The sequence below is a fragment of the Xenopus laevis genome, chromosome 4S (assembly GCF_017654675.1).
Source record: "Xenopus laevis strain J_2021 chromosome 4S, Xenopus_laevis_v10.1, whole genome shotgun sequence".
NCBI lineage: Eukaryota > Metazoa > Chordata > Amphibia > Anura > Pipidae > Xenopus > Xenopus laevis.
Window position 1 is genome coordinate 9,840,961 of NC_054378.1, and position 26,550 is coordinate 9,867,510.

General features: G+C 42.4%; 1 protein-coding gene across 2 annotated transcripts in view; it reads left to right on the plus strand.

The window, feature by feature from the left end:
- Positions 1–26,550, plus strand: part of elp4.S (elongator acetyltransferase complex subunit 4 S homeolog) — a 190,457-nt gene that overhangs the window by 48,533 nt on the left and 115,374 nt on the right. For both annotated transcript variants that reach the window (XM_041591386.1, NM_001094894.1), the window contains 2 exon segments: positions 9,571–9,708; positions 20,751–20,884. In XM_041591386.1, the coding sequence (XP_041447320.1) occupies positions 9,571–9,708; positions 20,751–20,884 (272 nt within the window).

Here is a 26,550-nt window from a genome sequence, read left to right on the forward strand (position 1 = left end):
TGGGGAAATAAGAGCAGAGCAGACAGTTACCCTTCCAACACTTTCCTCTTGTCTCTTTCCCTATATATTAGGTATCTATCTAGTGCTACCAATCCCTATTTCTGTAGGGGAATGAGAGCAGTGCAGGCAGTAACCCGTCCAACACTTTCCCTTAATGCCTCCCTCATTTTGTTTCCGTGTTTTACCTAATCCCCAGAAACATTTCTGGCCTAGGAAGCCCCCCTCAGTCAGTCCTTGGTTTCATCCTTGTTTGCTGACCGGGAAGCGACACCTATTGAGTAAAATAAATCTCCGCAAGCACAAGTTAATGGACCTTAAAAGGATGTGAACCCAAATAACAAGGCTTGCATACTCCAGTGATCCGAATGTGCGTTTTTCTACGTATTCCAAAAATAAAATGTTGACTAATAAAAGAAAATGTATAGGATCCGTTCTCCTGAAACCTGTTATCCAGGAAAGTCCGAATTATGGCAAGGTTTTCTCCCATAGACTCCATTATTGTTAAATAATCCAAATTTTTAAAAACTATTTCCTTTTTTCTCTATAATAATAATAAAACAGTAGCTTGTACTTGATCCCAACTAAGATATAATTAATCCTTATTGGAAGCAAAACCAGCCTATTGGGTTTATTTAATGTTGACATGATTTTCTAGTAGACTTAATGTATGAAGATCCAAATTACGGAAAAAACGGGGAAACCCCAGGTCCAGAGCATGCTGAATAACAGGTCTTATACCTATACTAATCAACTTCCAGTATGTATCTATTGCAAGAAGAAGTGGTAAGGGGTTGTTCACCTTCAAATTAACTTTTAGTATGATGTAGAGAGTGATATTCTAAGACAATTTGCAATTGGTTTTCATTTTTTATTATGTGTTTTTAACTATTTTTTTTTATTATTTATTATTTTTGAGTTATTATTCAGCATTAGTTTCAGGAATCTGGTTTCTAGGGTCCAAATTACCCTAACAACCATGTATTGGTTGAGTAATAAAAAGTAGCAATAACAATACATGTGTAGCCTTACAGAGCATTTGTTGCGTTAGATTGGGGTCAGTGACCCCCCATTTGAAAGCTGGAAAGGGTCAAAGAGAAAAAATGAAGGACAATTGAAAAGTTGCTTAGAATTGTCATAGTTAAATTTATTAACCCCTTTAAGTACACATTCTAAAAGTGTACTTAAAGGGGTTAGTGACCTTCAAACAACTAGTTGTTTTCAGATAGATCACCAGAAATAACGACTTTTTCCAATTACTTTCTATTTTCTGTGTCACCGTTTTTCTAATATTGAAGTGTAAAGTGTCATTTTTCACATTCTAAAGCAGTTCTGGGAGGGGGTTCGCCGACCCTGTAAATTGCTACATTTAGTTGATACATTTCTTATCTTTGTCCCTGCTGAGCAGAATCTCTGGGTTTCATTACAGGCAGCTGTTAGAATTGATACAATAGTTGCTAATACTCCAGAGATGCTGCTGAGAAATGGATCAACTAAATGTTGCAAAATTGTAACAGTTTAGAAATATACTTGCTATTTAAAGCCCTTCTGCCCTTTTGAAACAATGTGGCAGAAACCAACTGGCTGTCCGATCCATGAAGAAGCAGGCAAGGCCGATTCTGCAACATTGATTCAAGAGCCAGAACCAGCAGTGCAGAAAGGAACACCTGCTTCCAAACAGAGATTACATCTAGAAAGTTACTATATAAAAAAGAAAAATATCCTCTTTTTCTACTGAGGCCGATTCTTTTAAGTGCACCGATTTCCCCACAGCCCCCGACTCCACGGTAAACTCGCTCTACACAGATCATTAAACTCCCCTCTTGCAGATGAGCAGTCGGATCCAAACCAGCGCAGAGGAAATTGAAAATGAGCTCTTGTTTATTGGAGAAGAAAAGAGTTTGGCTAGGTGCTGCGCGCTTGGGGAAAAATACCTTGCACCTCTCGCTTCGCTGGCGACATTGAAGGTGACTGGCGTGAAACAGTTAATCCCCTCCCGAGATTTCCAGCCTGCAAATGACAAGGTTTTAAGCACAGAGGGAAAGTCGCAAAGTGACAGCAACAGGTGGGTCTGGCAGCTTTGGGACTTGGCTAAATAGGAGCTGGAGTCATAATCAGCCAGAGAGAGAGAGAGGGGCCCCTGCTTTATGTAACAGAGACTGGCAGATATCGTAGAGTCGTGCAGGTGTTACTGGGACGACAAAGGATCATTTAACCACCAGCAGCCGCACACCTGGGAAACGCATTGACTTTGTCTTTTGGAATGTGTAATTGCATTAAAGAAAAATACAGTTTTACCTTGTGTCTGTGTCGGGAGCCGCTGCGCACAGTGTGACATTCGTTTGTTCTTTGGCAAATGCCACTTTTTCTAAGATTTGTTCCATGTATTGTCTCTGGTGTGACAGACTGTTGCCGTACCTGAGAAGGAAAACTACTGAAGCAGTTTATTGCCAATAGATTAGCCACAACAGTGCAAACTATAAGACTGTATTTATTCTTTAGAATGCTTTACCATATAGCTCTAAACACTGTGTTTGTTTACGATAGCAGCTGCCATATTGGCTTGTGACATCACTTCCTGCCTGAGCCTCTCCCTGCTCACTCATAGCTCTGGGCTCAAATTACAGCAGAGGAGGGAGGGGAGGAGCAAACTGAGCATGCTCACGCCCAGGGCAAGGAGGTTTAAGGTGAAAACAGTAAGTCTGAAGAGCCCATGAGTACACAATAGAAGGAAAGAAATACTGTTTCTTTTGACAGAGGACTCAGAGCAGCATTACTTTGAGGGTTTACTGGTGTATTTATATAGACCTTTCTGATACAGCTCATTTAATTTTTGCCTTTCCTTCTCCTTTAAAATGTATTTATATAGCGCCAACATATTGCATAGCGCTGTAAAGTAAATGTGATTACACAACTAAATCACATGAATTCTATACATAGAACATATGGATTTACATACATCACAATCAATACCGGTACAAAAGGTGAGGAAGGCCCTATGCAAAAGAGCATACACTCTAAAAGGGAAGGGAGTAATACACAAGATATGGGAGTGGGCAAGATCGAATTAAGTGGGTGAGAAATGTGGTACTGTATGTGGTGTTGCATAAGAGTGAGGGTAGGCTTCTCGAAATAAGTGCGTTTTTAGAGATTTCTTGAAAGCAGAAAAGTTGGGAGAAAGTCGGACAGACCGTGGTAGAGAGTTCCAGAGGAGGGGTGCAGCCCTTGCAAAGTCTTGAATGTGAGCATGTGAGGAGGTAATGAGAGAAGAGTTGAATAGCAGGTCAGTAGAGGAGCATAGTAAGCAGTTGGGTGAGTATATAGTGATGAGTTCAGAGATGTAGGGTGGGGCAGAGTTTAAGAAGTGCTTTGAATGTCAGGGTCATTAATTTGAATTTGATTCTGAAAGGTAGCAGAAGCCAGTGCAGGGATTGACAGAATGGCGAGGCAGAGGAGGAGTGGTTGCTGAGGTGTATGAGCCTCGCAGCAGTGTTCATTATGGACTGGAGAGGTGACAGTCTCTGGAGGGGAAGGCCAATTAAAAGAGAGTTACAGTAGTCTAGACTAGACGTGATATGATGAGAGAGTGAATAAGAATTTTGGCAGCATCTTGGGTGATAAATGATGGTATTTTGGATATGTTCCTCAGGTGCAAGTGACATGATTTAATAAGTATAAGTGGGTATGAGGAGTGAATGACAGGGCAGAATCTAGGATAACCCCAAGGCACCGGGCCTGGGGAGAGGGAGTGATAGTGGAATTGTTAACTATGATGGATACTTCTGGGATGTTATTGGTGTTAGTTGGAGGAAAGAGAAACATTTCAGTTTTAGAGAGGTTTAATTTAAGGTAGCGTTGCGACATCCAGGTAGAGATAGCGGACAGGCAGGAGGAGACTTGAGTTAGGAGTTCTGGGTTGAGATCAGGAGATGAGAGATAGATCTGAGTATCGTCAGCATAGAGGTGGTAGTGGAAACAGTAAGAGTTGATTAATTTGCCGAGGGAGGAAGTATAGAGGGAGAATAGTAATGGTCCCAGGACAGAGCCTTGAGGAACCCCAACAGAAAGAGGTAGGGGAGAAGATGCTTCTCCATTGTAGGAGACACTGAAGAAACGATTGGTGATGTAGGAAGAGAACCAGGACAGGGCTGTGTCACGAAGGCCAAGCGAATAGAGGGACTGGAGGAGGAGAGGGTAATCTACAGTGTCAAATGCAGCTGAGAGATCAAGCAGTATTAGTAGTGAGAAATGATTGTTGGCTTTAGCGGTTAAAAGGTCATTAGTTAGTCGAGTCAGGGCAGTTTCAGTGGAGTGTTGTGGCTTTAAACCAGATTGTAGGGGGTCCAGCAGGTTATTGTCAGAGAGGAATAAGGTTAGTCGGTTGTAGACTAGGCGCTCAAGTAGTTTAGAGATGAAAGGTAGCAGAGAGATAGGTCGGAAGTTGTCAAGATTGGAGGGATCAAGGGAGGGTTTTTTCAGATTAGTCACCCACAGTAGGGAAGCTTTATCTACTACATGTTAGGGTGGTGGCACACAGGGAGATAAGTCAATGTAGGTGACTAATCTCCCCGAAATGCCTTCCCACTGGCAAGAATGTGAATCTGGTGGGATTGCATTGCCTCACAAGGAAAACTTCAGGCGATATCGGAAAACGAAGCGATGAGCATGTCATCCCACCAGTAATTCACATTCTTTCGGGGAGATTAGTCGCCCACAGTAGCGAAGCTTTATCGCATGGTGACTTATCTCCCCGTGTGCGGGTCGGGCTTTGACCGGGTTCCTTTTATAGACCCACCGATGACATCACAAAAGGGGGCGGACACAAGGTGCGCGTCTATAAAAGCTCAACCCGGAAGTCGGAAGCCAGCGTCCCGGAAAGGATCGTGCGAGGTCGGCCCAAACCTGGGGTATCTGGCTGGACTTTCAAAAGAAAAAGTGATGGGATCCGGCTGCACCCCTTGCATGTAGCCAGAAATAAATGGCATTCTCTATTCATACACAGGTTGTATTTTCTCTTTTGTTCTCCCCATTTACATGACATTCCCAAGGGGGGGGCTTTCTGAAACCCCTTTTTCTCTCCGACTGGTAGGTAAAGGAAGGAAGCCGACTTTAATTCATACTAATTGCTGCCAACACGGCTCCACTGCTCAAAGAGATAAAAAGGAAGAGCAATAATTACCATACAAGATTAGAATTAAACTATAGAAATGTATCCTTTGTTCTACACAAAGCCATTAAGCGACTTAATTGCATTAATAAGGTGTTTAAAAGCCACTTTTAATTTAATTATCATTTTCAATATTCTCCATAGGAGCTTTTGTGTTGGATGGAGCTAAAGCACACCCTGTGCTGCTCTCCGCAAATAGCTGTGCTTATTCAAGATTAAACTGTAGGTATAAACTGGGGATGCACCGAATCCAGGATTCGGCCTTTTTTCAGCAGGGTTCAGATTAGGCCGAATCCTCATGCCTGGCCAAACCGAATCCCAATTTGCATATGCAAATTAGGGACAGAAATGGAAATCACGTACATTTTTGTCACGAAACAAGGAAGTAAAAAATGTTTTTTCTACTTTAGGATTCAGTTCAGTATTCGGCACTGTTTTTGTGGTTTGCGGGAGTATCTGGGCGGAATTAATGACCCCATATACGGGCTGATAAAAGCTGCCGACAGACCAAGTCTGTCCCTGTGTGTAGGGATCTCCGAAGGGCTTCCCCGATCGATATCTGGCTGAAAGTCGTCCGATCTCGATCAGGCAGGGTAAAAAATCCCGTTTGATGGCGGCCGCATCTGTCCATTGATGTGGTCCTGTGATCCGACTGCCTGTATGGACCGCATTGGGATTCGATTGTTGGGCCATAGGGCCCACAATTGGATCAGCCCGATATCGCCCACCTCAATGTGGGCATATCGGGGAGAGATCTGCTCTTTTGGCGACCGGATCTCCCTGTGTATGGCCAGCTTTAGGCTTGGTTGGAGCAGATCAAGGACCATAGTATTATTTATTCCTCATTTGATCATTCAGGTTATCATTGAGATAAAAGCAGGCCATCCATTGACTCAAATTCAATCAATTTGCTTTAATATCTGCCTAGAGATGTTGAAGGTTCCATCAATTCTGATTGACCGGCTTTATCATTATATATCACTTGACCTGACATTGTTCCAGGTGAGGATCCCAACCAATAGTTCTCTTTCCAAAACTCCTTCGTTCCAGGAGTTGGTCCAGAATAATTATGTGCATCATGTTAATTAATTACTTCTCTAATTAGCCTTCAAGGCCGTAATCACCTCTTAACCACTGTACCGCCTGTGCTGGTAGTTGTAATTCTGATACATCTGGGGTGCTATTGGTTGGAATGGATTGCTGGACCCAATCCACTTAATACTGGTATGGAACCAGTTATCCAGAATGCTTGGGACCTGGGGTTTTCTGGATAACATATCTTTCTGTAATTTGGATCTTCATACCTTAAGTCAACTAGAAATCATATAAACATGAAATAAACCCAATAGGCTGGTTTTGCTTCCAATAAGGATTAATTATATCTCAATTGGGATCAAGTACAGGCTACTGTTTTAATATTACAGAGAAAAAATAAATCATTGTTAAAAAAACTGGATTATTTGTAATGGAGTCTATGGGAGATGGCCTTTCTGTAATTTGGAGCTTTCTGGATAACGGGTTTCCAGATAACTGATCCCATACCTATACAAGGAAATTAAATAGTCAACTTGAGGAACTCTTAAATAGACAGTATGTTGACTTGCCTTTATACATGTGAGTGGGAGGAGCCATTGTTGCTCTGATGAGAGATTTTCATCCAAGAAAAACAGTGTTAAACTCCAATGCTCGTTTTGACGCTTTAGATGTATTGAGAATAACAGGATCGTGCCTTAACCACCGATATATAATTAAATAGGATATTTTAGCCTTTTAAATACAATATTTCTTTAATTCTGTGTTTTTCAGCTGTATTTTCCTAATGCCTGGGTACCACCACTTTTACAATTGTTACTGCTTGGGTAACTTTTTGAAAGCTTAAATACCATACATTTCCTCTCATCTGTTATGAATGTGGTTAGATATTAATCAAAATACGAGGCTGGTTGGATCTTTGCATTCAATCGAGACGTTTAGAACTACGCAGGCATTTAATTATGAGAGACAATTACAAAGGATCACCCAACTCATCTGCCGCAAACTGCTCCTATTCTCATTTTATCAGCTGGTTGTGTTTTTGGATCGGTTCAGCTATACTGCTGTTAGCAAGAACGCTGGGTGGCCATTTAATAAAGGCACAGCTCTCAATATTCAAAGTAACAGCAATGGAAAGCTCTGCTAACCGTTGGAATCTGGAGTTCCACCCTACAATGGTATTTCTCTCGACTTTGCTGCATCAGACTTAAAGGGATCCTGTTATCAGAAAACATGTTTTTTTCAAAATGAATCAGTTAATAGTGCTGCTCCAGCAGAATTCTGCACTGAAATCCATTTCTCAAAAGAGCAAACAGATTTTTTTTTATATTCAATTTTGAAATCTGACATGGGGCTAGACATTTTGTCAATTTCCCAGCTGCCCCTGGTCATGTGACTTGTGCCTGCACATTAGGAGAGAAATGCTTTCTGGCAGGCTGCTGTTTTTCCTTCTCAATGTAACTGAATGTGTCTCAGTGGGACATGGGTTTTTACTATTGAGTGTTGTTCTTAGATCTACCAGGCAGCTGTTATCTTGTGTTAGGGAGCTGCTATCTGGTTACCTTCCCATTCTTTGGCTGCTGGGGGGAAATAGGGAGGGGGTCACATCACTCTAACTTGCACTACAGCAGTAAAGAGTGATTGAAGTTTATCAGAGCACAAGTCACATGACTTGGGGCAGCTGGGAAATTGACAATATGTCTAGCCCCATGTCAGATTTCAAAATTGAATATAAAAAAAAATCTGTTTGCTCTTTTGAGAAATGGATTTCAGTGCAGAATTCTGCTGGAGCAGCACTATTAACTGATTCATTTTGAAAAAAAAGTTTTTTTCCATGACAGTATCCCTTTAAGGTGGCCATACACAGATTACTAAAAGCTGCTCAGGGGCCCAGTAGGGAGCTCTTAAGGTCCCCATAGACACAAAGATTTTTCGTTGGTGAACGATCGATTTCAGTGCAGTGGCAATCGAACGATCTGTCAGAAAATTGATCGGCCAGGTTAAAAAAAATGTATCGGCCCCAGTGCAATCTATCTATGTTTGCAGAGCCAAGCAGGCAGCTCCCCTCAGTTTTCCTGGCAATATCACTTGAAATGGTCTTTTTAGTTGATGGACAAATCGTACATTTAAACTATCGTTTCGAGTTAATCATGGTCTCACGATAACGAAAATATCTTTATAAAATCTTTACATCTATGGCCAGCTTACAAGCCTACCTGACCAATGTCTGGCCAGAGTCTCCCAGCTGTCATTAGGTATGTTTAAAAAGGTCATCTGGATGAGGATAACATCAGCTTCTGATGCGGCCCTCACCCTGATGGCCCATATCTACACTATGGCTGCAGGGCCAAGCCCGATATTGTCCACCTCAAGGCATATTGGGAAATGATCCACTTGTTTAGCGACCTTACCAAATGAGCAAATCTTTTTGAAGGAATGGTCACCGTTAGAAGTTTATTATTTTATGTGCTGAGAATGTCGCACAGGGTGCAGAACCAGAAGTAGGGGTAGAAGATTGAACATGTTCCTAGGGTGCAAAGTTGGGGTAGAGAGCACAAGGCACATCTCCTGTCTGCCTTAATCTAGTTTGGGCCCTTCTATAACTTTGGCTAAGGGAGCCATGATTTTCATGCTCAAATGGAAGGAGTGTCACAAGCTTTGGTGAAGGTCATCGAGGCAGGTTCTTGCCTTGTGTACCCTTCGATCCAGCACTGATGGGGTGATTCCAAGCAATTAAAAAATGCTAAAAAAAAACCTCACCACAATGGAATACAACTAAGAGTGCATATTGACCAATACAGGTATAGGACATTTTATCCAGAAAGCTCGGGGCGTGGAGTTTTCCAGATAAGGAGCTTTTCTCTAATTTAGATCTCCATAACTTAATTCTACTAAACATTATTTAAACATGAATTAAACCCAATAGGCTGGTTTTGCTTCCAATAAGGATTAATTATATCTTAGTTGGGATCAAGTACAAGACGCTGTCTTCTTTTACAGGCAAAAAGGAATTATTTTTAAAAATTTTAATAAAATAATTACAATTTATAAAAATAATTCCTTTTTGCCTGTAAAAGAAGACAGCGTCTTGTACTTGATCCCAACTATCTCTATTGGAGACGGCCTTTCAATCTGAGCTTTCTGGATAACTGATCCCCTACATATCTCCATATTTAAATAAATACCCTATCAGCACTTTTATTTGTCTGATTTTGTATGATGTAAACGGTTTTCTCATGGTTAAAAATGTAAGTTTTCTAGACCAGAGCTATTAAACCAAACCATCTGTCCCACAGACTCCTTTGCTTGGGATCATTATACGACCACTAAAAAATTCGAAGGTTCTCTCTAAAAATGTTTTTCTTTTAATGCAGGATCTTCCATCTCCTCTCACTGATGAAGTTCCAAGGCAAAATGACCCAAAGAGGACAAAGGACACTTCTGGACCCGCAGACGATTCACAAGAGATGATGAAGATTGCTTGGCGCTACCAGAATTTGCCAAAAGTGGAGGTGACTTTTTGTGCATTATTTCAGTAATTTCAATCATTTCCTCTTCTTTCTATCACACAGAAACAGAATTGCCTGGCTACAGACTTTCTTTTCTTTCAGCTGTGAATTGCCAACTTTAATAGGGATATTAAGAGGTCCTTTACTTTTCCCAGGGATGCAACCCTTAGTTCTTGGTGCCCCTGGGTAAGCTGTGCTCTAGTCCTCACCCGGATTTAGCGCAGCATCGGTGAGCAACCAAACCCAGTCCTTGCCACCTTTGGTGTCTTCCCCCCCCCTCATGGGTCCCCACACCACAAGCTCCTACAGAATTCATACCCCTTTCAACCTACTGCAATTCTCCCCCACACACATTTTACCTCTGGAATCGGGGATGCCCTTGGTTCCCAGTAGGGAGGGGGTCACCAGATTTCTTCCGCCTGCCCAATCCAACCCTGCACCTGCAATTAAGCTTGCCCTAAAGAAAGGGCCCTGTAATTACCACATAATCAGGAACCTTATTCAGCGACTGTACCTTGCGGATGGATAGTATTCACAGACGCCCTTTTGGGACCCGGCCTTTCTGCTGCGGAACGATTTATATCAAAAGATATATGTCCCAAAGCTTTTCAATAGTCATATTATTGAAAAGCTTTGGGACATATATCTTTTGATATAAATCGTTCCGCAGCAGAAAGGCCGGGGTCCCAAAAGGGCATCTGTGAATACTAGAACCCCCAGGGTTCACCTATCCATCCGCAAGGTATAGTCGCTGAATAAGGTTCCTGATACTGACCCCACATGGCCCACCTTACGCGTTTTGTACCGTCCGGCACTTAGTCATAGGTGTCTCCTGCTGCGGAAACCAACAAGGAAGTGTGCAACAAGACCGAAAGGGATGTACCGCCACGGTTGTAGAGAAGACGTAGTCAAAGTCAGGCGAAGAGTCCAAGGTAGGCGGCAGAAATCGTAGTCAAGGGTCAGCAGAAGTCCATAACCAGGAATCCAAAATCACAACAAGCGCTACAGCAGGAACAGTAAAACTGGAAACAGCTTTGGCATTCAATGGTGAACTGGCCTTTTAAGCTGTCTTTGGAGCCAAAAATTCTAATTTGACGCGCACCAATGACATCATGACGCCCGGCACCGGACGCCAGCGTCACTGGAACTGGAACCCAGAAGTGCACGCCTGCCCACCACCATTCTGGGAGACGCGCTGGAAGGTAAGAGGCTGAAGAAATCTCCGGGTGCATCTTACAGGCCCATTTTGGGCTGTGCCTTTTGACGCCTCCTAACGTGTTCATCTACCATATATACTCGAGTATAAGCCGTCCCGAGTATAAGCCGAGGTACCTAATTTTACCTCCAAAAACTGGAAAAGCTTATTGACTCGAGTATAAGCCTAGGGTGAGAAATGCAGCAGCTTCTGGTAAATTTCAATCAAAAAATTGAGGGTTTCTGCTCCCGTTGGAGGTGCCGGCGTCTTGTTTTCGGATGCCAGCGAATATTCTTGGACGCCGGCGAATATTCTTGGAGAATATTCTTGGACACCGGCGACTATTCTTGGACGCCGGCGACTATTCTTGGACGCCGGCGACTATTCTTGGACGCCGGCGACTATTCTTGGACGCCGGCGATCGTTTTTGCGCATGACCCGAGTATAAGCCGAGGTAGAGTTTTTCAGCATATTTTGGGGGCTGAAAAACTCGGCTTATACTCGAGTATATACGGTAAATGACATGCAAGTTAGGGGGTCTCAGGATAGATGTGCCTCAGCTCTCCCATACTTCTTGAATAGACTGCTGCCGAATGAAGGAAGTGCTGTATTCAAAAGGGCCCAAAAACAGTGAAGCAATACAGGAATTACAGAATTACAGAACTGAGTGTGGAAAAAAAAAATGGCGGACTGCACCTTGTTTTCTACATTGTAAACAAACCCTGTAATGTTCTTAGGCAAAGCTGCTTCTCTTTGATCAACTCGAAACACATGTTATTGGTAATGGCCCATTAAGCAGGGCGGCTGTTAGCGGGTGGTTGCTGCCCTCCAGCTATTTTGCCCCAGTGAATTCTGGGAGCTGAATATTCCACCAGTGGATTTGGCGTCCATGTTTGAATGCTCTCCGTCCCTAAAGGTGTCACATTCCACAATGGGATAAGTCACCCAAGATCTGTGTTTACGCTGAGCATATTTCTAAACAGATCTCTCCTTAGAGAGGCTGAAAGGTTGAATGAGCAGTGCTTATTAAATCCCTCTAGTGAAAGTATTGGAGCACGCTGTTGACTTGCTTAACCATGTGCGTAATAAGTAAAATAAGCACTTGAGATTGCATCAGCCTCACTGTCACTAGAAGCTAATCGCCGGGAAGGCAGCAGGCAAGGAGCAAGGCCAATGGTCACTTCTTTTCAGTGCCACGCGGGTGTTGCGTATCTCCTTAGGCTGCCCGATCGGCCGTCTGTCTAGGAGCACACGCACATACAAACTGACAGCAGATAAACGCCACTCGCCCCATCGAACATGCTGTAGAGTTTTCCAAACCACAGTTGACCTTATGGTCTTGGAAAGGAAAGCTGCCTGGCATTCTATAAGACACCTCTGTTCTTCTTACTTAGGTGGGTGTCTGGTAGCTACAGATAGAACATGAGAACCGTCCCCAGAAATAGGTTTGGAACAAGATAAAGGAACAATGTTCAGCTGTTTAAGGGATTGTACAGACCTGTACTCGCCTGTATTGTAGTAGACATGCACAGTGGGACGTGCCAATACAAACAGCCTCGAGGGGAATCAGTCCATCTCCTCGTCCTTATGCAGGTGTTGCTTCCTGGGGTATGTGGGGCCATCACAAAGTACTTATGCAACTAACCTGATTATGTGTGCTTAAATACATACGTCTCCCCTACTTTGGATCAGCACTCAGAAGCGAGGTTATTGATGTATTGCATAAGCCCGTAGAGAAGGGACCGGGATCTCGCGATAGCAGCGACTATCAAGGGATACGAATTTGGATGAGCTCCGCCAACACCACCCTAAGATTCTGCTGAATGACATCACAAAGTACTGCCTCCTAATTCTAATGTTTCTTTGATTACCCAGTGCTAATTCAAGTAATTCAAGAAACCACGGGCCCTGTACAACAACATTTTCGTGGCCCCCAAGCCCCATCCCTTCTGCCCACACCACAGTTAAAAGACCACACAGACATCGGCACTAAAAAAGGTAACCCCCCTACACACACACACAAGTTATAAAAAGCTATTGATGGTCAGGGCCCCCTTATAAGTTAAAAAAAAAACTGGTGTGCCAGGGCCCCCCATAAAAGTTTTTTTTAAAAAATTGGTGGTCAGGGCCCCCCTACAAGTTAAAAAATAAATAAAAACATTGTCGCTAGGGCCCCCCATACAAGTTAAAAAAAATTGGAGCCCCAGAGAATATTTTCAAAAAAAAACATTGGCGCCAAGGCCCCCCTACAAGTTAAAAAAAAAAAAAAAAAAAAAAACATTGGCGCCAGAGCCCCCCATACAAGTTAAAAAAAAATTGGGGCCCCAGAGAATATTTTTTTTTTAAAAAAACATTGGTGGCAGGGGCCTATAGAGTATTGAAATAATACATTGGTGGCTTGTAATTGCCTCACGAGGAAACTTTGGGCGACTTTGGAAAATGAAGCGCTCCGTCTATCTGCCCCCAGGTGATTTACATTTTAGCCGGCGGAAGGAAGATCAGGGAGATTAGTCGACGCGAAGAAGAGGAGTTTTGTCGCCTGGCGACTAATCCCCCCGAATCTGCCCGTGTGGCCAGACCCTTAGGGGCAGATGTATCAAGGGTCGAATTTTGAGGAGGAATAGAATCGAATAGGCAATTCGGGCGAATTTACGCGCTGGCGAAGAGTCGAAAGGGCGAATAGGCACACGATCGAATATTCGCTCGAAGGATTTTCATTGGATCGAATGCCTTTTTATTCAATCAAAAACTTGGAAAACAAGCCAATGGGACTTTGCCATAGGCTTTTAAAGCAATTCGGTAGGTTTTAGGTGGCGAAGTAGGCAGTCGAAGTATTTTTAAAAGAGACAGTACTTCGACTATCGAATGGGCGAATAGTCGCAGCGTTTTTGCACTCGATCCAGTACTTCGACTATCGAATGGGCGAATAGTCGCAGCGTTTTTGCGCTCAATCTATTCGAATCATTCTACTCAGGCGAATTTACACCAATTCGATAGTCGAGGAGCACAAAAAACTACTCGAAATTCGAGCTTTTTCCCCTCTATTCATTCACCCGAGCTTGGTGAATGGGCCCCTAAAGGTCTTGTTGATCAACAACAACACAATTGTCCAGTTTTTTTGTATCTAGATAGAAAAACAAAAAATCCTTGTGCCATTTAAAAGGCAGTTGTATTGCTCCATGCATTAACATTCCATCCGTATTTGGTGATTTCAACATATATAAGTAAAACAGGACAGTCTCTTTATATGTTGGGGCCCTAAAATGAATTTGCTGTGATGCCCAGTAACATCTAGTTATACCACTGCTAAACCCCCAGACCAACACACTGCCCGACTATAATGGAAATCAGCACCAACGGTTCAGGCAGATTTTGACCCAGAATACTTAGGGGCAGATTTAGCAAAGGTCGAAGTGAAAATTCGAATTTCGAGCTAATTTTTGTGTACTTCAACTAGGGAATAGTCCAAAATGCGATTCGAATTTGAAAAAAATGTGAAAATCGAAATTTATCATGTATTGTCTCTTTAAAACTTCGACCATTTGCCATCTAAAACCTGCCGAATTGCTGTTTTAGCCTATGGGGGACCTCCTAGAACCTATTGGGAGTCAATTGGTGGATTTTAAAAATCAAATTTTTTGGGGGGGGAAAACTTTGAATCGTACAATTCGAATGCGCTAGCACTCGATACGTTACGATTCAAATTTACCAGCTAATACATTGCTACACAATGAAATACCGGCCAGGTGGCAACCCTAACTGTTAAGGAGCCATCTTGGTTAGACTGAATGTGCATAACACACTTATGACGTCACAATAAGCATGCGCATAATTGGCAAGTTGCGGCATTTGCTCATTATACGAATGCATGTGTCCCAATATGGCTGCTCAAACCGGGAGCTCTTTCATTGTGCGGGTGCCAGATCGCTGGCAAACCGCCTCAATAGGAAACGTTGATCGATTTTGGAAATTGAAGCGCTGCGAGTGCATTGCTTTGGCGTTTTCTCATTCAAGCAGGTGGAAGGCAGGAAGAAGGCAGTTTGTGGAGGTTGCCGCCCCGCAGAAGAGGCGATTAGTTGCCAGGCAACTAAATCTCCCCGAATCTGCCCTTAGCCTTAATGGCACAGTTTACATAATGAAAACCCGATAACACCAAAAGGGTAAGGCCACACTGGGCGTTTAGGGGAGATTTGGTCGCCGTAAAGACGAGGCGATTAGTCATCAGGCCAAATCTCCCCAAAACGCCCAGTGTGGCCTTACCCTTCTGTTCTACAGAGCTTATCTGCTGTGTAACCTGAGCATTTTCTGCTTTGAATGGCTGACCCCATTGCTACACAGCAGCTTATTTATATAAACTATAGTAGTACTTATCTGTTATCTACTGTGTATCTTGTGCTTGAATGGCTGCCCCCATGGCTACACAGCAGCTTGTTTATATAAACTATAGTAGTACTTCTCTGTTATCTACTGTGTATCCTGTGCTTGAATGGCTGCCCCCATGGCTACACAGCAGCTTGTTTATATAAACTATAGTAGTACTTATCTGGTATCTACTGTGTATCCTGTTCTTGAATGGCTGCCCCCATGGCTACACAGCAGCTTGTTTATATAAACTATAGTAGTACTTATCTGTTTCCTACTGTGTATCCTGTGGTTGAATGGCTGCCCCCATGACTACACAGCAGCTTGTTTATATAAACTATAGTAGTACTTATCTGGTATCTACTGTGTATCCTGTTCTTGAATGGCTGCCCCCATGGCTACACAGCAGCTTGTTTATATAAACTATAGTAGTACTTATCTGTTTCCTACTGTGTATCCTGTGCTTGAATGGCTGCCCCCATGGCTACACAGCAGCTTGTTTATATAAACTATAGTAGTACTTATCCGTTATCTACTGTGTATCCTGTGGTTGAATGGCTGCCCCCATGGCTACACAGCAGCTTGTTTATATAAACTATAGTAGTGTTTCTGAAGCAAACACATCAGTTTTACCAGTGCAGAGCAACACTGCATTATATTTGGATTACTTTAAAACACTTACATTTTTTGATGTCCCTTTAAGCCAGGGATGAGCATCTTACAACAGGGGGACAGAACTGGTTCCCTTCTAGAACTGGAACACTAATTAAGTCCCATGTCACTTTGCATTGGGTCCTGTTAGCAATCTATTAGACATGCTTTATACTCTCATTGACTGTCGCAAAACCAGTAAACTTCTCTTCTTTGGACGAGCAGATAATGCCGATGACAATAAACGTCTCTTGAGTTACTTAAATACTACAGGTATAGAATTGGATATCTGGAAACCCATTATCCCGAAAGCTCCGAAATTATGTGAAGGCCATCTCCCATAGACTCCATTTGATTCCAATGATTCCAATTTGTTTTCTTTTCTCTTTGAAATAATAAATATGTTCAAATGTTTTTATAGTAGACTTAGGGGCAGATTTATTTAGGCTCGAATGGTGAATTTTTGTTGTTTTTCAAAACTCACATTCTAATTTTAACTCCAATTTGAACGTGAGATTTATCACACCTCGACCATGGAAACCGTTCTAAATTAAATATTCGCCATCTAAAACCTGCCGAGTTCATGTACAAGTCAATGGCAGAGGTCCGTTGAACCATTTGAAGTGTAAATTGCCTTCCTGACTTTCGAGTTTTTTTTTTTTCGGAGAAAAACTCGATTAGAATTGGATTTAAATTTTCATTTTTGATTAAACGTTAGACGTTCGAGTGTTTTCATAAATAGCCTCCCATTCGAGTTGTGCGTTAAAAAAAAAAAATTCACATAACTTCGAAATTCGACCTTCGAAAAATCTGCCCCTTGGGGTATGGAGATCCAAATTACAGAAAGGTCCTTTTATCCAGAAAGCCCAGGTCTTTGGGTTAATAGATCCCATACCTGTACTACGCTACTCTCATACTGTTTGTGCAGCTTGTTTAGGTCGTGGAAGCTGCCATACTACTTCAAATGTTTACTTGCAATGCCTCATGTTAACCAGCAGGTGGAACCTTTGCCCATGCAGGCATTGTGTATTAGTTAATGTAGCAGCCACTAGTACTAGATGAATACAAGGTGCGTATATGGGAAACATCCCGCTATCCAAACAGAGCCTGGTTAGCAAACAAGATTTAGTCCTATGGAGCGTGAAATGTCAAAAAATACCTTAAAGGGACACAGATTGTGATGTAGTTTTCATTGTATGGCTTTGATTTCATAGGTTCTACAGAAGCCTGTCTTAGGGCAGAGACACACGCTGCTATTTTGGGAGATTAGTCGCCCAGCGACAAATCGCTTCTTCTTCGGGCGACTAATCTCCCCGAACTGCCTTCCCCCCGGCTAGAATTTAAATCGGCGGTGGGATGGCACGCTTCGATTTTCCGAAGTTGCCCTTACGAGGAAATTTTGGGGCGACTTCAGAAAGCCGAAGCGATCCTGCCGGCTAGAATGTAAATCCCCGGCCGCGATTTCCTTTTTCTCTGTAATAATAAAACATTAACTTGTACTTGATCCCAACTAAGATATAATTAATCCTTATTGGAAGCAAAACCAGCCTATTGGGTTTATTTAATGTTTACATGATTTTTTAGTAGACTTAAGACATGAAGATCCAAATTACAGAAAGATCCGTTATCCGGAAAGCCCCAGGTCCTGAGCATTCTGGATAACAGGTCCCATACCTGTATAAATAAGTCAAATGTTAATGAATCAGGCCCCCACTGTATATGTATACAGGTATGGGATCCGTTGTCCAGAAAGCTCCAAATTACAGAAAGCTTGTCTCCCATAGACTCCATTTTATCCAAATTTAAAAAGAAAAAAAGATTTCCTTATTCTCTGTAATAATAAAACAGTCGCTTGTACTTGATCCCAACTAAGATATAATTAATCCTTATTGGAAGCAAAACCAGCCTATTGGGGTTATTTAATGTTTACATGATTTTCTAGTAGACTTACGGAATGATCCGTTATCCGGAAAACCCCAGGTCCGGAGAATTCTCGATAACCGGTCCCATACCTGTATAAGTCAAATGTTGATGAATCAGGCCCTCGCTGTATATTATCATTATTATTATTATTATTATTAATAACATGTATTTATATATGTATACAGGTATGGGATCTGTTATCCAGAAATCTCCAAATTACAGAAAGCTTGTCTCCCGTAGACTCCATTTTATCCAAATAATCCAAATTTGAAAAAAAAAAAAGATTTCATTTTTCTGTGTAATAATAAAACAGTAGTTTGTACTTGATCCCAACTAAGATATAATTAATCCTTATTGGAAGCAAAACCAGCCTATTGGGTTTGTTTAATGTTTATATGATTTTCTAGTAGACTTAAGTTATGAAAATCCTAATTACGGAATGATCCGTTATCCGGAAAACCCCAGGTCCCGAGAATTCTGGATAACAGGTCTCATACTTGTATATGTACTTTTATAGATAAATAAAGTGAACATTAACTGAATGGGATGAGCAAACACACTCAAGTGGCACTTTTTAAGCATTGTCGCCCCTGTGGCTACCACCCGGGTGCACCTCCATTGAAAGCCATCCGTTTTTAAGTATTTGAAAGTATTTCTGCTGCCATTTTAATGCATTTCTGCCAATTGGCTGGTAGGAATTCAGAGTTGACCCGAGTTTAAGTCGCTCCGTCTCCGTGTCTTTCTCTTTTCTCCATGACTCTGTTAAGACAGATTTTTCATGCTTGATTCAGGTAGGTCTTTGCAAGCATCCCTGCCAGGCCTGGGAATTGACTACATTGAGGAGCTATTCAGAGACATCTGACATAGAACAGGCCTTTATTGCATGGTGTTTTCTTTCTGCCTAAATCCTGGTCTCCACCCAGTTTGTAAGAACCATACTCTTTTCTCCTCAATCAAAAGAAGTTATCATCTACCTTAATCCGTGGACCAGCATGAATTAATCTCAGCAATGTGCCCCAGGATTCCCAAAGAATATCCAGAAAGGGCAAGGGGGGATCTGCTTGTTTCTTCTTCTTCTTCTTCTTCTTGGTTTTGTTGTGGTGTCTTCACTAACTTCTCTTGAGCCTGATCTGAGGATTAGCATGTGAAATAAGCAACCCCCGGAGTTCTCCTCAATGAAGACATCAGATCAAAGTTCACTTAGTCAAGGCCTTTCTTAAACATAGAGGGGGCTCGGAGCCACACAATAAAAAGATGAGCTCTTCCAGGGATGGCAACGAAAACATTCTGATCGGTAATCCGGATAAAAACCAGATTATAGACCAGAAACAGACCCTTTCATAATTGGTTTTAGGTTCGTCGAACGTGGAGTCTCTGGGTGCCTTATTTGGAATTCCAAGGTGTTAATGAACGACAGACAGGCAGGAGACCGTAATGCAACAGCAGAAATGATTGCCGTCCCCAGAACCGACACTTCAACCCATATCTCACTGATTTAAGTGTAAATGATATATGTCTCACAAAGAAGCATAACTGAAAGGTACAGGGCTCATAGAACTTGTATTGTTTGGCAAAGTCATTGTTTGCGATGAATGCAAATAGGCAAACAGAAAAGAATAAACAAATGCTTATATTTAAAACCGTTGAGAAACTTTCTGACATGGAGGTCTTTACACTAAGCAAGATTATAAAGGGAATAATGTACCCCCTGTTGGAAAATATAAGGACATTGCACGTCATCAAGATGTTCCATGTCCAGATAAAGGCTGAGAGCTGAGTGCTTTTATACAAATCATGTAACTCCGAGGTAGAGTCCTGAAGCTGGTTGGGTACCCGCAAAACTGTCGGGATTGAGCCATAATATACTTGATGAGCCCACTGTGCGGGTGGTCCCCACTGTAGTGGGATGGTAGCCATTTAAGGGGGAAAAAACAATGTAAAACATTCGACATGTGACATCACTTTACCCAACACTGGGTTGGGTGGAGTTGCATGGGCATAAGAAAGCAGGTAAGCGGGTGTGGGTCGGTCTTAGGGTAAACGGGTAAGGGTTGGGCGCTGGTCTTAAAAAAAAAAAAAAAACAGGCCTCTACTCCGAGTTGATTCTACAACAGGGGGGTACATTATTTTTAACAAGTTTCAAAACAATATCCCATTAGGGATGCACCGAATCCACTATTTTGGATTCGGCCGAACCCCCGAATCCTTCACCTCCGAACCGAATACGAACCCTAATTTGCATATGCAAATTAAGGGTGGGAAGGGGAAAACTTTTTTTACTTCCTTGTTTTGTGACAAAAAGTTGAGATTTCCCTACCCGCCCCTAATTTGCATATGTAAATTAGGATTCGGATTCCATTCGGCCGAATCCTTCTGCCCGGCCGAATGGAATCCGAATCCTAATCCGAATCCTGGCCAAATCCCGAACCGAATCCTGGATTCGGTGCATCCCTATATCCCATATATCCAGTGGAGTAACTACAGAGGAATAAGGAGACTCAATGTAGACGGCACTTCTGGACAAAAGTTTAAATAGCAGGTTGCTGGACGAAGACCTAACACGATTTGGGATCAAATCCCTTAATCATAGGTGGGGGGGGGGGGGGCGGACTGTGGGTTCTGCTTCCTCTACAGTTAATAAAAAAAAAAAAACCTCCTCCCCAGCCACTCTCTTACATGCGTCGAGGAAGGGGGACGCAAGTCGGGCGGGAGTGGGCGGAGTCAGATGAGGAATGGGTGGAGGACACGGAATGTTGGCGGGGCAGAGGCAGCATGGGCGAGAGGATGGGGATCGAAGTGCGCCGGGCCCCTTTGAAGATTTTTTTGCAGGGGGGGCCTGGCGCACTCTAGTTACGCCACTGCATATATCGCAAAAAAGATTTTCAAAAATTACATTTACGTCCTTGTTTTACAGACTCTTCCCATATCGTCGTCAAGATTTGGCCACTATTACGACTTATCGAAGACAATGCCACCAGAGATGTCCGCCAAGAGTCACCGCTTCTATTTGCCTCGTATAATGTCAGCCAATCAGAAGCAAAATCTCAGGTAAGTTAGATAATTAAATGAATATACATTCTATATATTGTACACATCAATTGTACAAACCAAGCCCATGACTAAGTGCCCTGCACGAAATGCGTAGGGCCAATGGAGAAATTGTTCCTTTTTAATGAATCTACAATAAATATTACATTTTTATCTTTATTTTTGGCAGCCCTGTGGGGTTCTTTTGAGTGCCCGATACCCCTCTACTTGTACTTCACATCAATCCCTGCTCCCAGTGGAGCTTACAGTCTAAGGTCCCTATCATTTTTAACACACTAGGGCCAATTTTATCAGGAACCAATTAACCTGTTTTAGGGAACTGTAGTACCCATGTGGAAACTCATACAAACTTGGGGAGAACTCCTTGCAGATAGTGTCTTGGTTGGAACATAAGACCTCAGCTCAGCACCACAAGCCAGTTAAAGGGCACTTGTCACCCCCAAATTGATTTCCCTACTGGAGGTGCATCTTCTATTGGGGGGAAACAGTAGTATTTTAAAAAAAAAAAATTATTCTAAATAGCCTGTTAGCACTAGGCCGCTCACACTTGGAGGGCAGCCATGTTGTTAAGCACATGTGCACTTCTCCCTCCAGTGGAGGAAAGATTTTGGGGGTGACAGGTACCCTTTAATCTTCATCTCTATCTTGGCCCACTTTGATAAGTGGCATTGCCTCTCGATATATCAAAATGTCCTCATTACATGTTTCAAAAGGTCTTAAATATTTGGAAACCTGTGATTTATAGTTCATGTTTTGGTTCTAGGAATATCTGTTTCTGTAAGTAACACATTTGCTTCCTTTAGCCGGTGTTGGGATGAAATTCATGAGCCTAACTCCAATCCTATTTAAACAACTTTAGTGCAAAGTGTTTATTTTTCTGCCGTGCAAACAGCAAGCAAAGTACCGTGTGGCAGGCAGCACTAGAGGCAGAGGGAACGTGGGCAAAGGTCAGCGAGGTTTTGTTCAGTCTGTCAGGCCTTGGCTGGTCTGCAAATAAAGCAATCTGGACACCTTTGGAAGATGGAGAAGGATTTCAAGGGTTTTATTTTAATAGTAAATAACATTAAGCCTGTTAACGGCACTTACAGATAAACCTCCCCGTTCTTATCCCGCAAACACCCTTATCTCCGCTGTTCTTTTTTCTGTTTTATTTGTGAATGGAAAAAAAAATAAATAGCATATCCCTTGGCGAGTAGGTGAATTGGGTAGAGACCTACACAGAAACATCACTTAGGATGAGAACATGTAGTCAGATGTCCTAGAGATTAAGGGGTTCTTTTCAATGGAAATTGTGACAAACAAGAAGCCATTAGCCAGTTCTTCCATAGCCCTTCTTTATAAAAAGGGTGGGGGTGGAGTTTTTGTTGGGGTGGTAAAACCTCATCTAAAACACCCTGGATGTATTCCAAGAGTAAATGTCAAAGGAGGTAGCCCCGGTTATGACAGATTTATTACGGTTTAAAAAGTCTCACTGATGGGTGCCTCAGATGGATCTTCTTTGGTGAGTCTTGACACACAAAGACTAGGTTTTTTTTTTTTTAGACATTATGAACCTTTAGAAGTGCCGTTATTGAGAACCCAAGACCCACACTTGGACTCTAAACACCTGCTGATTCCTTGCTTGAGCAGATGGCTGCAAATAATTACCCCCGAAACACTCACACTGCACACAAACCTCCTAAATTTCCTGATTTCTAATATCTGTGGACATATCTGGCCATGCTATAGATATCGACAGACCAAAGACATTCTCTGTTCTATCTCGAGCCTGATATGCACAGACCAAAAATGTTCTCCATTCCATCTCTAGCCAGAGATTGGCCTGTGCACACCCAGGGCAACCATGTTCGGTTTAATCTTCAGCCAGGTATATCCAGACTAACCATGTTCCCTGTTACATCTTTTACCAGTCTTTTACCAGATAGACACAGGCCAACCATCTTCTTTGTTCCATTGCCAACTAGATACATAGAGGCCAATCATTCTCTCTGTTCCATACCTTGCTAGATACACACAGACCAACCATTTTCTATGTCCTTTATCTTGCCAGATGGACACAAGCCAGCCGTGTTCTGTTCCATCTCCATCCAGATACACACAGGTCAACCATGTTCTCTGTCCCATCTCTTGCCTGATAGACACAAGCCAACCATGTTCTGTTCCAGCTCCATCCAGACACACACAGGCCAACCATGGTTCGTGTCTTTTCTCTTGCCAAATAGACACAGGCCAACCAAGTTCTGTTCCAGCTCCATCCAGATACACACAGGCCAACAATGTTCTGTGTCTTTTCTCTTGCCAAATAGACACAGGCCAACCAAGTTCTGTTCCAGCTCCATCCAGACACACACAGGCCAACCATGGTTCGTGTCTTTTCTCTTGCCAAATAGACACAGGCTAACCGTGTTCTGTTTCATTTACATCCAGATACACACAGGCCAACCATGTTCTCTGTCCCATCTCTTGCCAGACAGACACAGGCCAAGCATGTTCTGTTTAGTCTCCAGCCAGATATACCAAGGCCAACCATGTTCCATGTTATATGCTTTTCCAGATAGGCACAGGCCAATTATGTTCTCTGTTCTATCCCCAGCTAAATACACAGAGGTCAACCATGTTCTCCGTTCTATACCTTGCTAGATACACACAGGCCAACCATGTTCTCTGTTCCATTTCTTGCCAGATAGACACAGGCCAACCATGATCTCACTTCCATCCCCAGCCAGATGCACAGAGGACAACCATGTCCATGTTCCCACAGCCAACCCTTATCCCAGACCTCTTGACATTTGGAACGGTTGTTTAATATAACAAGACATTTGAGAAATATGCCTCTATATTTCTGTATGGTGCAGATCTCCAGAACTAAGAACACATTCCCTACAGATTCTTGTGATGAAAACATGCAGAAGACTGAATCTAGAAAAAAAATGAGTGAGGCACTTATCCTTTATTTCAATGGGTTGCCTTATATGCAGACACATACAGCAGCACTATGTAATTGATGCCATAAGTGGAATTAAATCAGACCGTTTTGTTTAATGTTTTTCTTCTTTTTTTTTATGCAGACCTACATCAATGTTCTGCTTCTGTTGGGTATTCTTAGACACCCCTTTCCTTTGTTTTTTGTATTCCATATAAATGGTGAGTCCTTCCTGCTGTTTTAAATATGTCCTAGTTTTGTAATGAGAATGTGCACACATCCAGTGAACAAGCACATGGGGACTTTCCCATTTGCACATCAAACTATTGAGCTTCTTAGCAGTTGTGCTGTCCGGTAAACTTTTGCCTAGAAGCTCGCAGCCAATTGATATACGTTGCGTTGTGCAGAGACCTCCCTGGGGGAGACAAGCTATTCTTTTGGCAAGAACAAAGATGGTTCCTAACAAAAGGATAATGTGGAGATTTACCCAGAATGACTTGCCTGTTTAAGTAGGATGACAATGCCCTTATTCATTGGAAATCACAACAAAGAAAGGGTGTTAGCAAATTAGGCAACAGTGGCAAGTCATCGTATGGAACTGATCCTAGTAATGGAAAGAAAGACCACTAACCTCACACTATTACTCTCTCTATTAAGATATCAGTCTTTACAGACACATGTGTCTTGACATGTGAATCAAGAGTCTTCTTTTTCCTCCAGAATAGCTTTAAAAAAGGATTTTTTTTTTTGTTGTTGATGACACTAAAAGCTTTTTCCTTCTCCCTGTAGATTGTAACCTCTTGCGATCCAGTCTGGAACCACCATCTGTGTGTTTATTTAATATATTTTGTACGCGGATTCCAGGGCATCTGTCCTCGCTATACCAGAACACATGTATTAAGAGGCAATATACTGAGAGGTGTCTTGGGCCTAGAACACAGGAGTTCAGTGGAGTGAAAGGAAGATAAGGGATATAAGGTTAAGCATAGATTATCATTTTTAATAATTGTATATCTGTTATGAACCATGTGCTGTGACTGATGCCTGAAGGGTAAGTCATTCATACAGTAATACAGGAATTAGTGGGCTATAGAAAACACCTAGCAGGCAGGGCCATGTGTAATGTGCAGGGCTCCAATGAAAGACATGCTTTGTCAGGACTTATTTTAATAGGATTTTCCAACTTGAACATGCACATGCAAAAGAGCAGTTGGACGATTTTGGAAATGTGCCATATACTCAACGCTTAGCCTTTAGGAAGAGACCCCAGCTTATAGCAGGTATAGTAGGGAGAGATGGAGTCTATAGTAACAGTGGATAATAGTCTCTGGGGAGGGAGTGTGACTGTGGGATAGCAGGTATAGTAGGGAGAGATGGTGTCTATAGTAACAGTGGATAATAGTCTCTGGGAAGGGAGTGTGACTGTGGGATAGCAGGTATAGTAGGGAGAGATGGTGCCTATAGTAACAGTGGATAATAGTCTCTGGGAAGGGAGTGTGACTGTGGGATAGCAGGTATAGTAGGGAGAGATGGTGCCTATAGTAACAGTGGATAATAGTCTCTGGGAAGGGAATGTGACTGTGGGATAGCAGGTATAGTAGGGAGAGATGGTGCCTATAGTAACAGTGGATAATAGTCTCTGGGAAGGGAGTGTGACTGTGGGATAGCAGGTATAGTAGGGAGAGATGGTGTCTATAGTAACAGTGGATAATAGTCTCTGGGAAGGGAGTGTGACTGTGGGATAGCAGGTATAGTAGGGAGAGATGGTGTCTATAGTAACAGTGGGATAATAGTCTCTGGGAAGGGAGTGTGACTGTGGGATAGCAGGTATAGTAGGGAGAGATGGTGTCTATAGTAACAGTGGGATAATAGTCTCTGGGAAGGGAGTGTGACTGTGGGATAGCAGGTATAGTAGGGAGAGATGGTGCCTATAGTAACAGTGGATAATAGTCTCTGGGAAGGGAGTGTGACTGTGGGATAGCAGGTATAGTAGGGAGAGATGGTGTCTATATTAACAGTGGGATAATAGTCTCTGGGAAGGGAGTGTGACTGTGGGATAGGGAGATATATAGGGAGAAATGTTAGCTATAGTATTAATGATGATAACCTGTAGGAAGGGACTGTGCCTATTCAGATGGAAATTGCACTGTGACTAACACCATGTGGATAAAGTACAGCTACTAGTATCCACCAGAAATTAGAGGCTTTTGCGTGATGCCAGTTGTAGCTCAATATTAGCTGAAGGGCCACATGCCACTGGCCACAAGACAAATCCTTGATGTTCAGCTGCTCATGGGGCCGTGGAAGTTATTGAGAAGCTATTGGAGTAGATTACTGGTGGTTTGATTACTTACACTAAGTAGCGGCTAACAAATTCTCCCGTGTGACTTAGCCCTTAGAAAGAAAGCGGAAACGAAGCATCATAATAACTTGTAGCGTGTCGCTGATAAGCATCAACAATCCATCAACCCACAGCTGTTTCTCAGAGAGTAATTAATTCACACTGTATGTTCTGTTGTACAAACTGCAAATACCCTTACCCCCTCCCGCTTAGCAAGAGAAAAAAAAAATCAACTTAGAATAATATATATCTACTGGGATGTGCTTACATTTTATGTTGTACTAAGCTTTCTAAATACATTTGGCAAAAGCAGCTTAAGCCATATTTCCTAATGGAGTCTACTTCCAGATAATAAGCCTATTTGTCATATCTTTGATAAACCAACCTTTAGTAAGCGCTTAG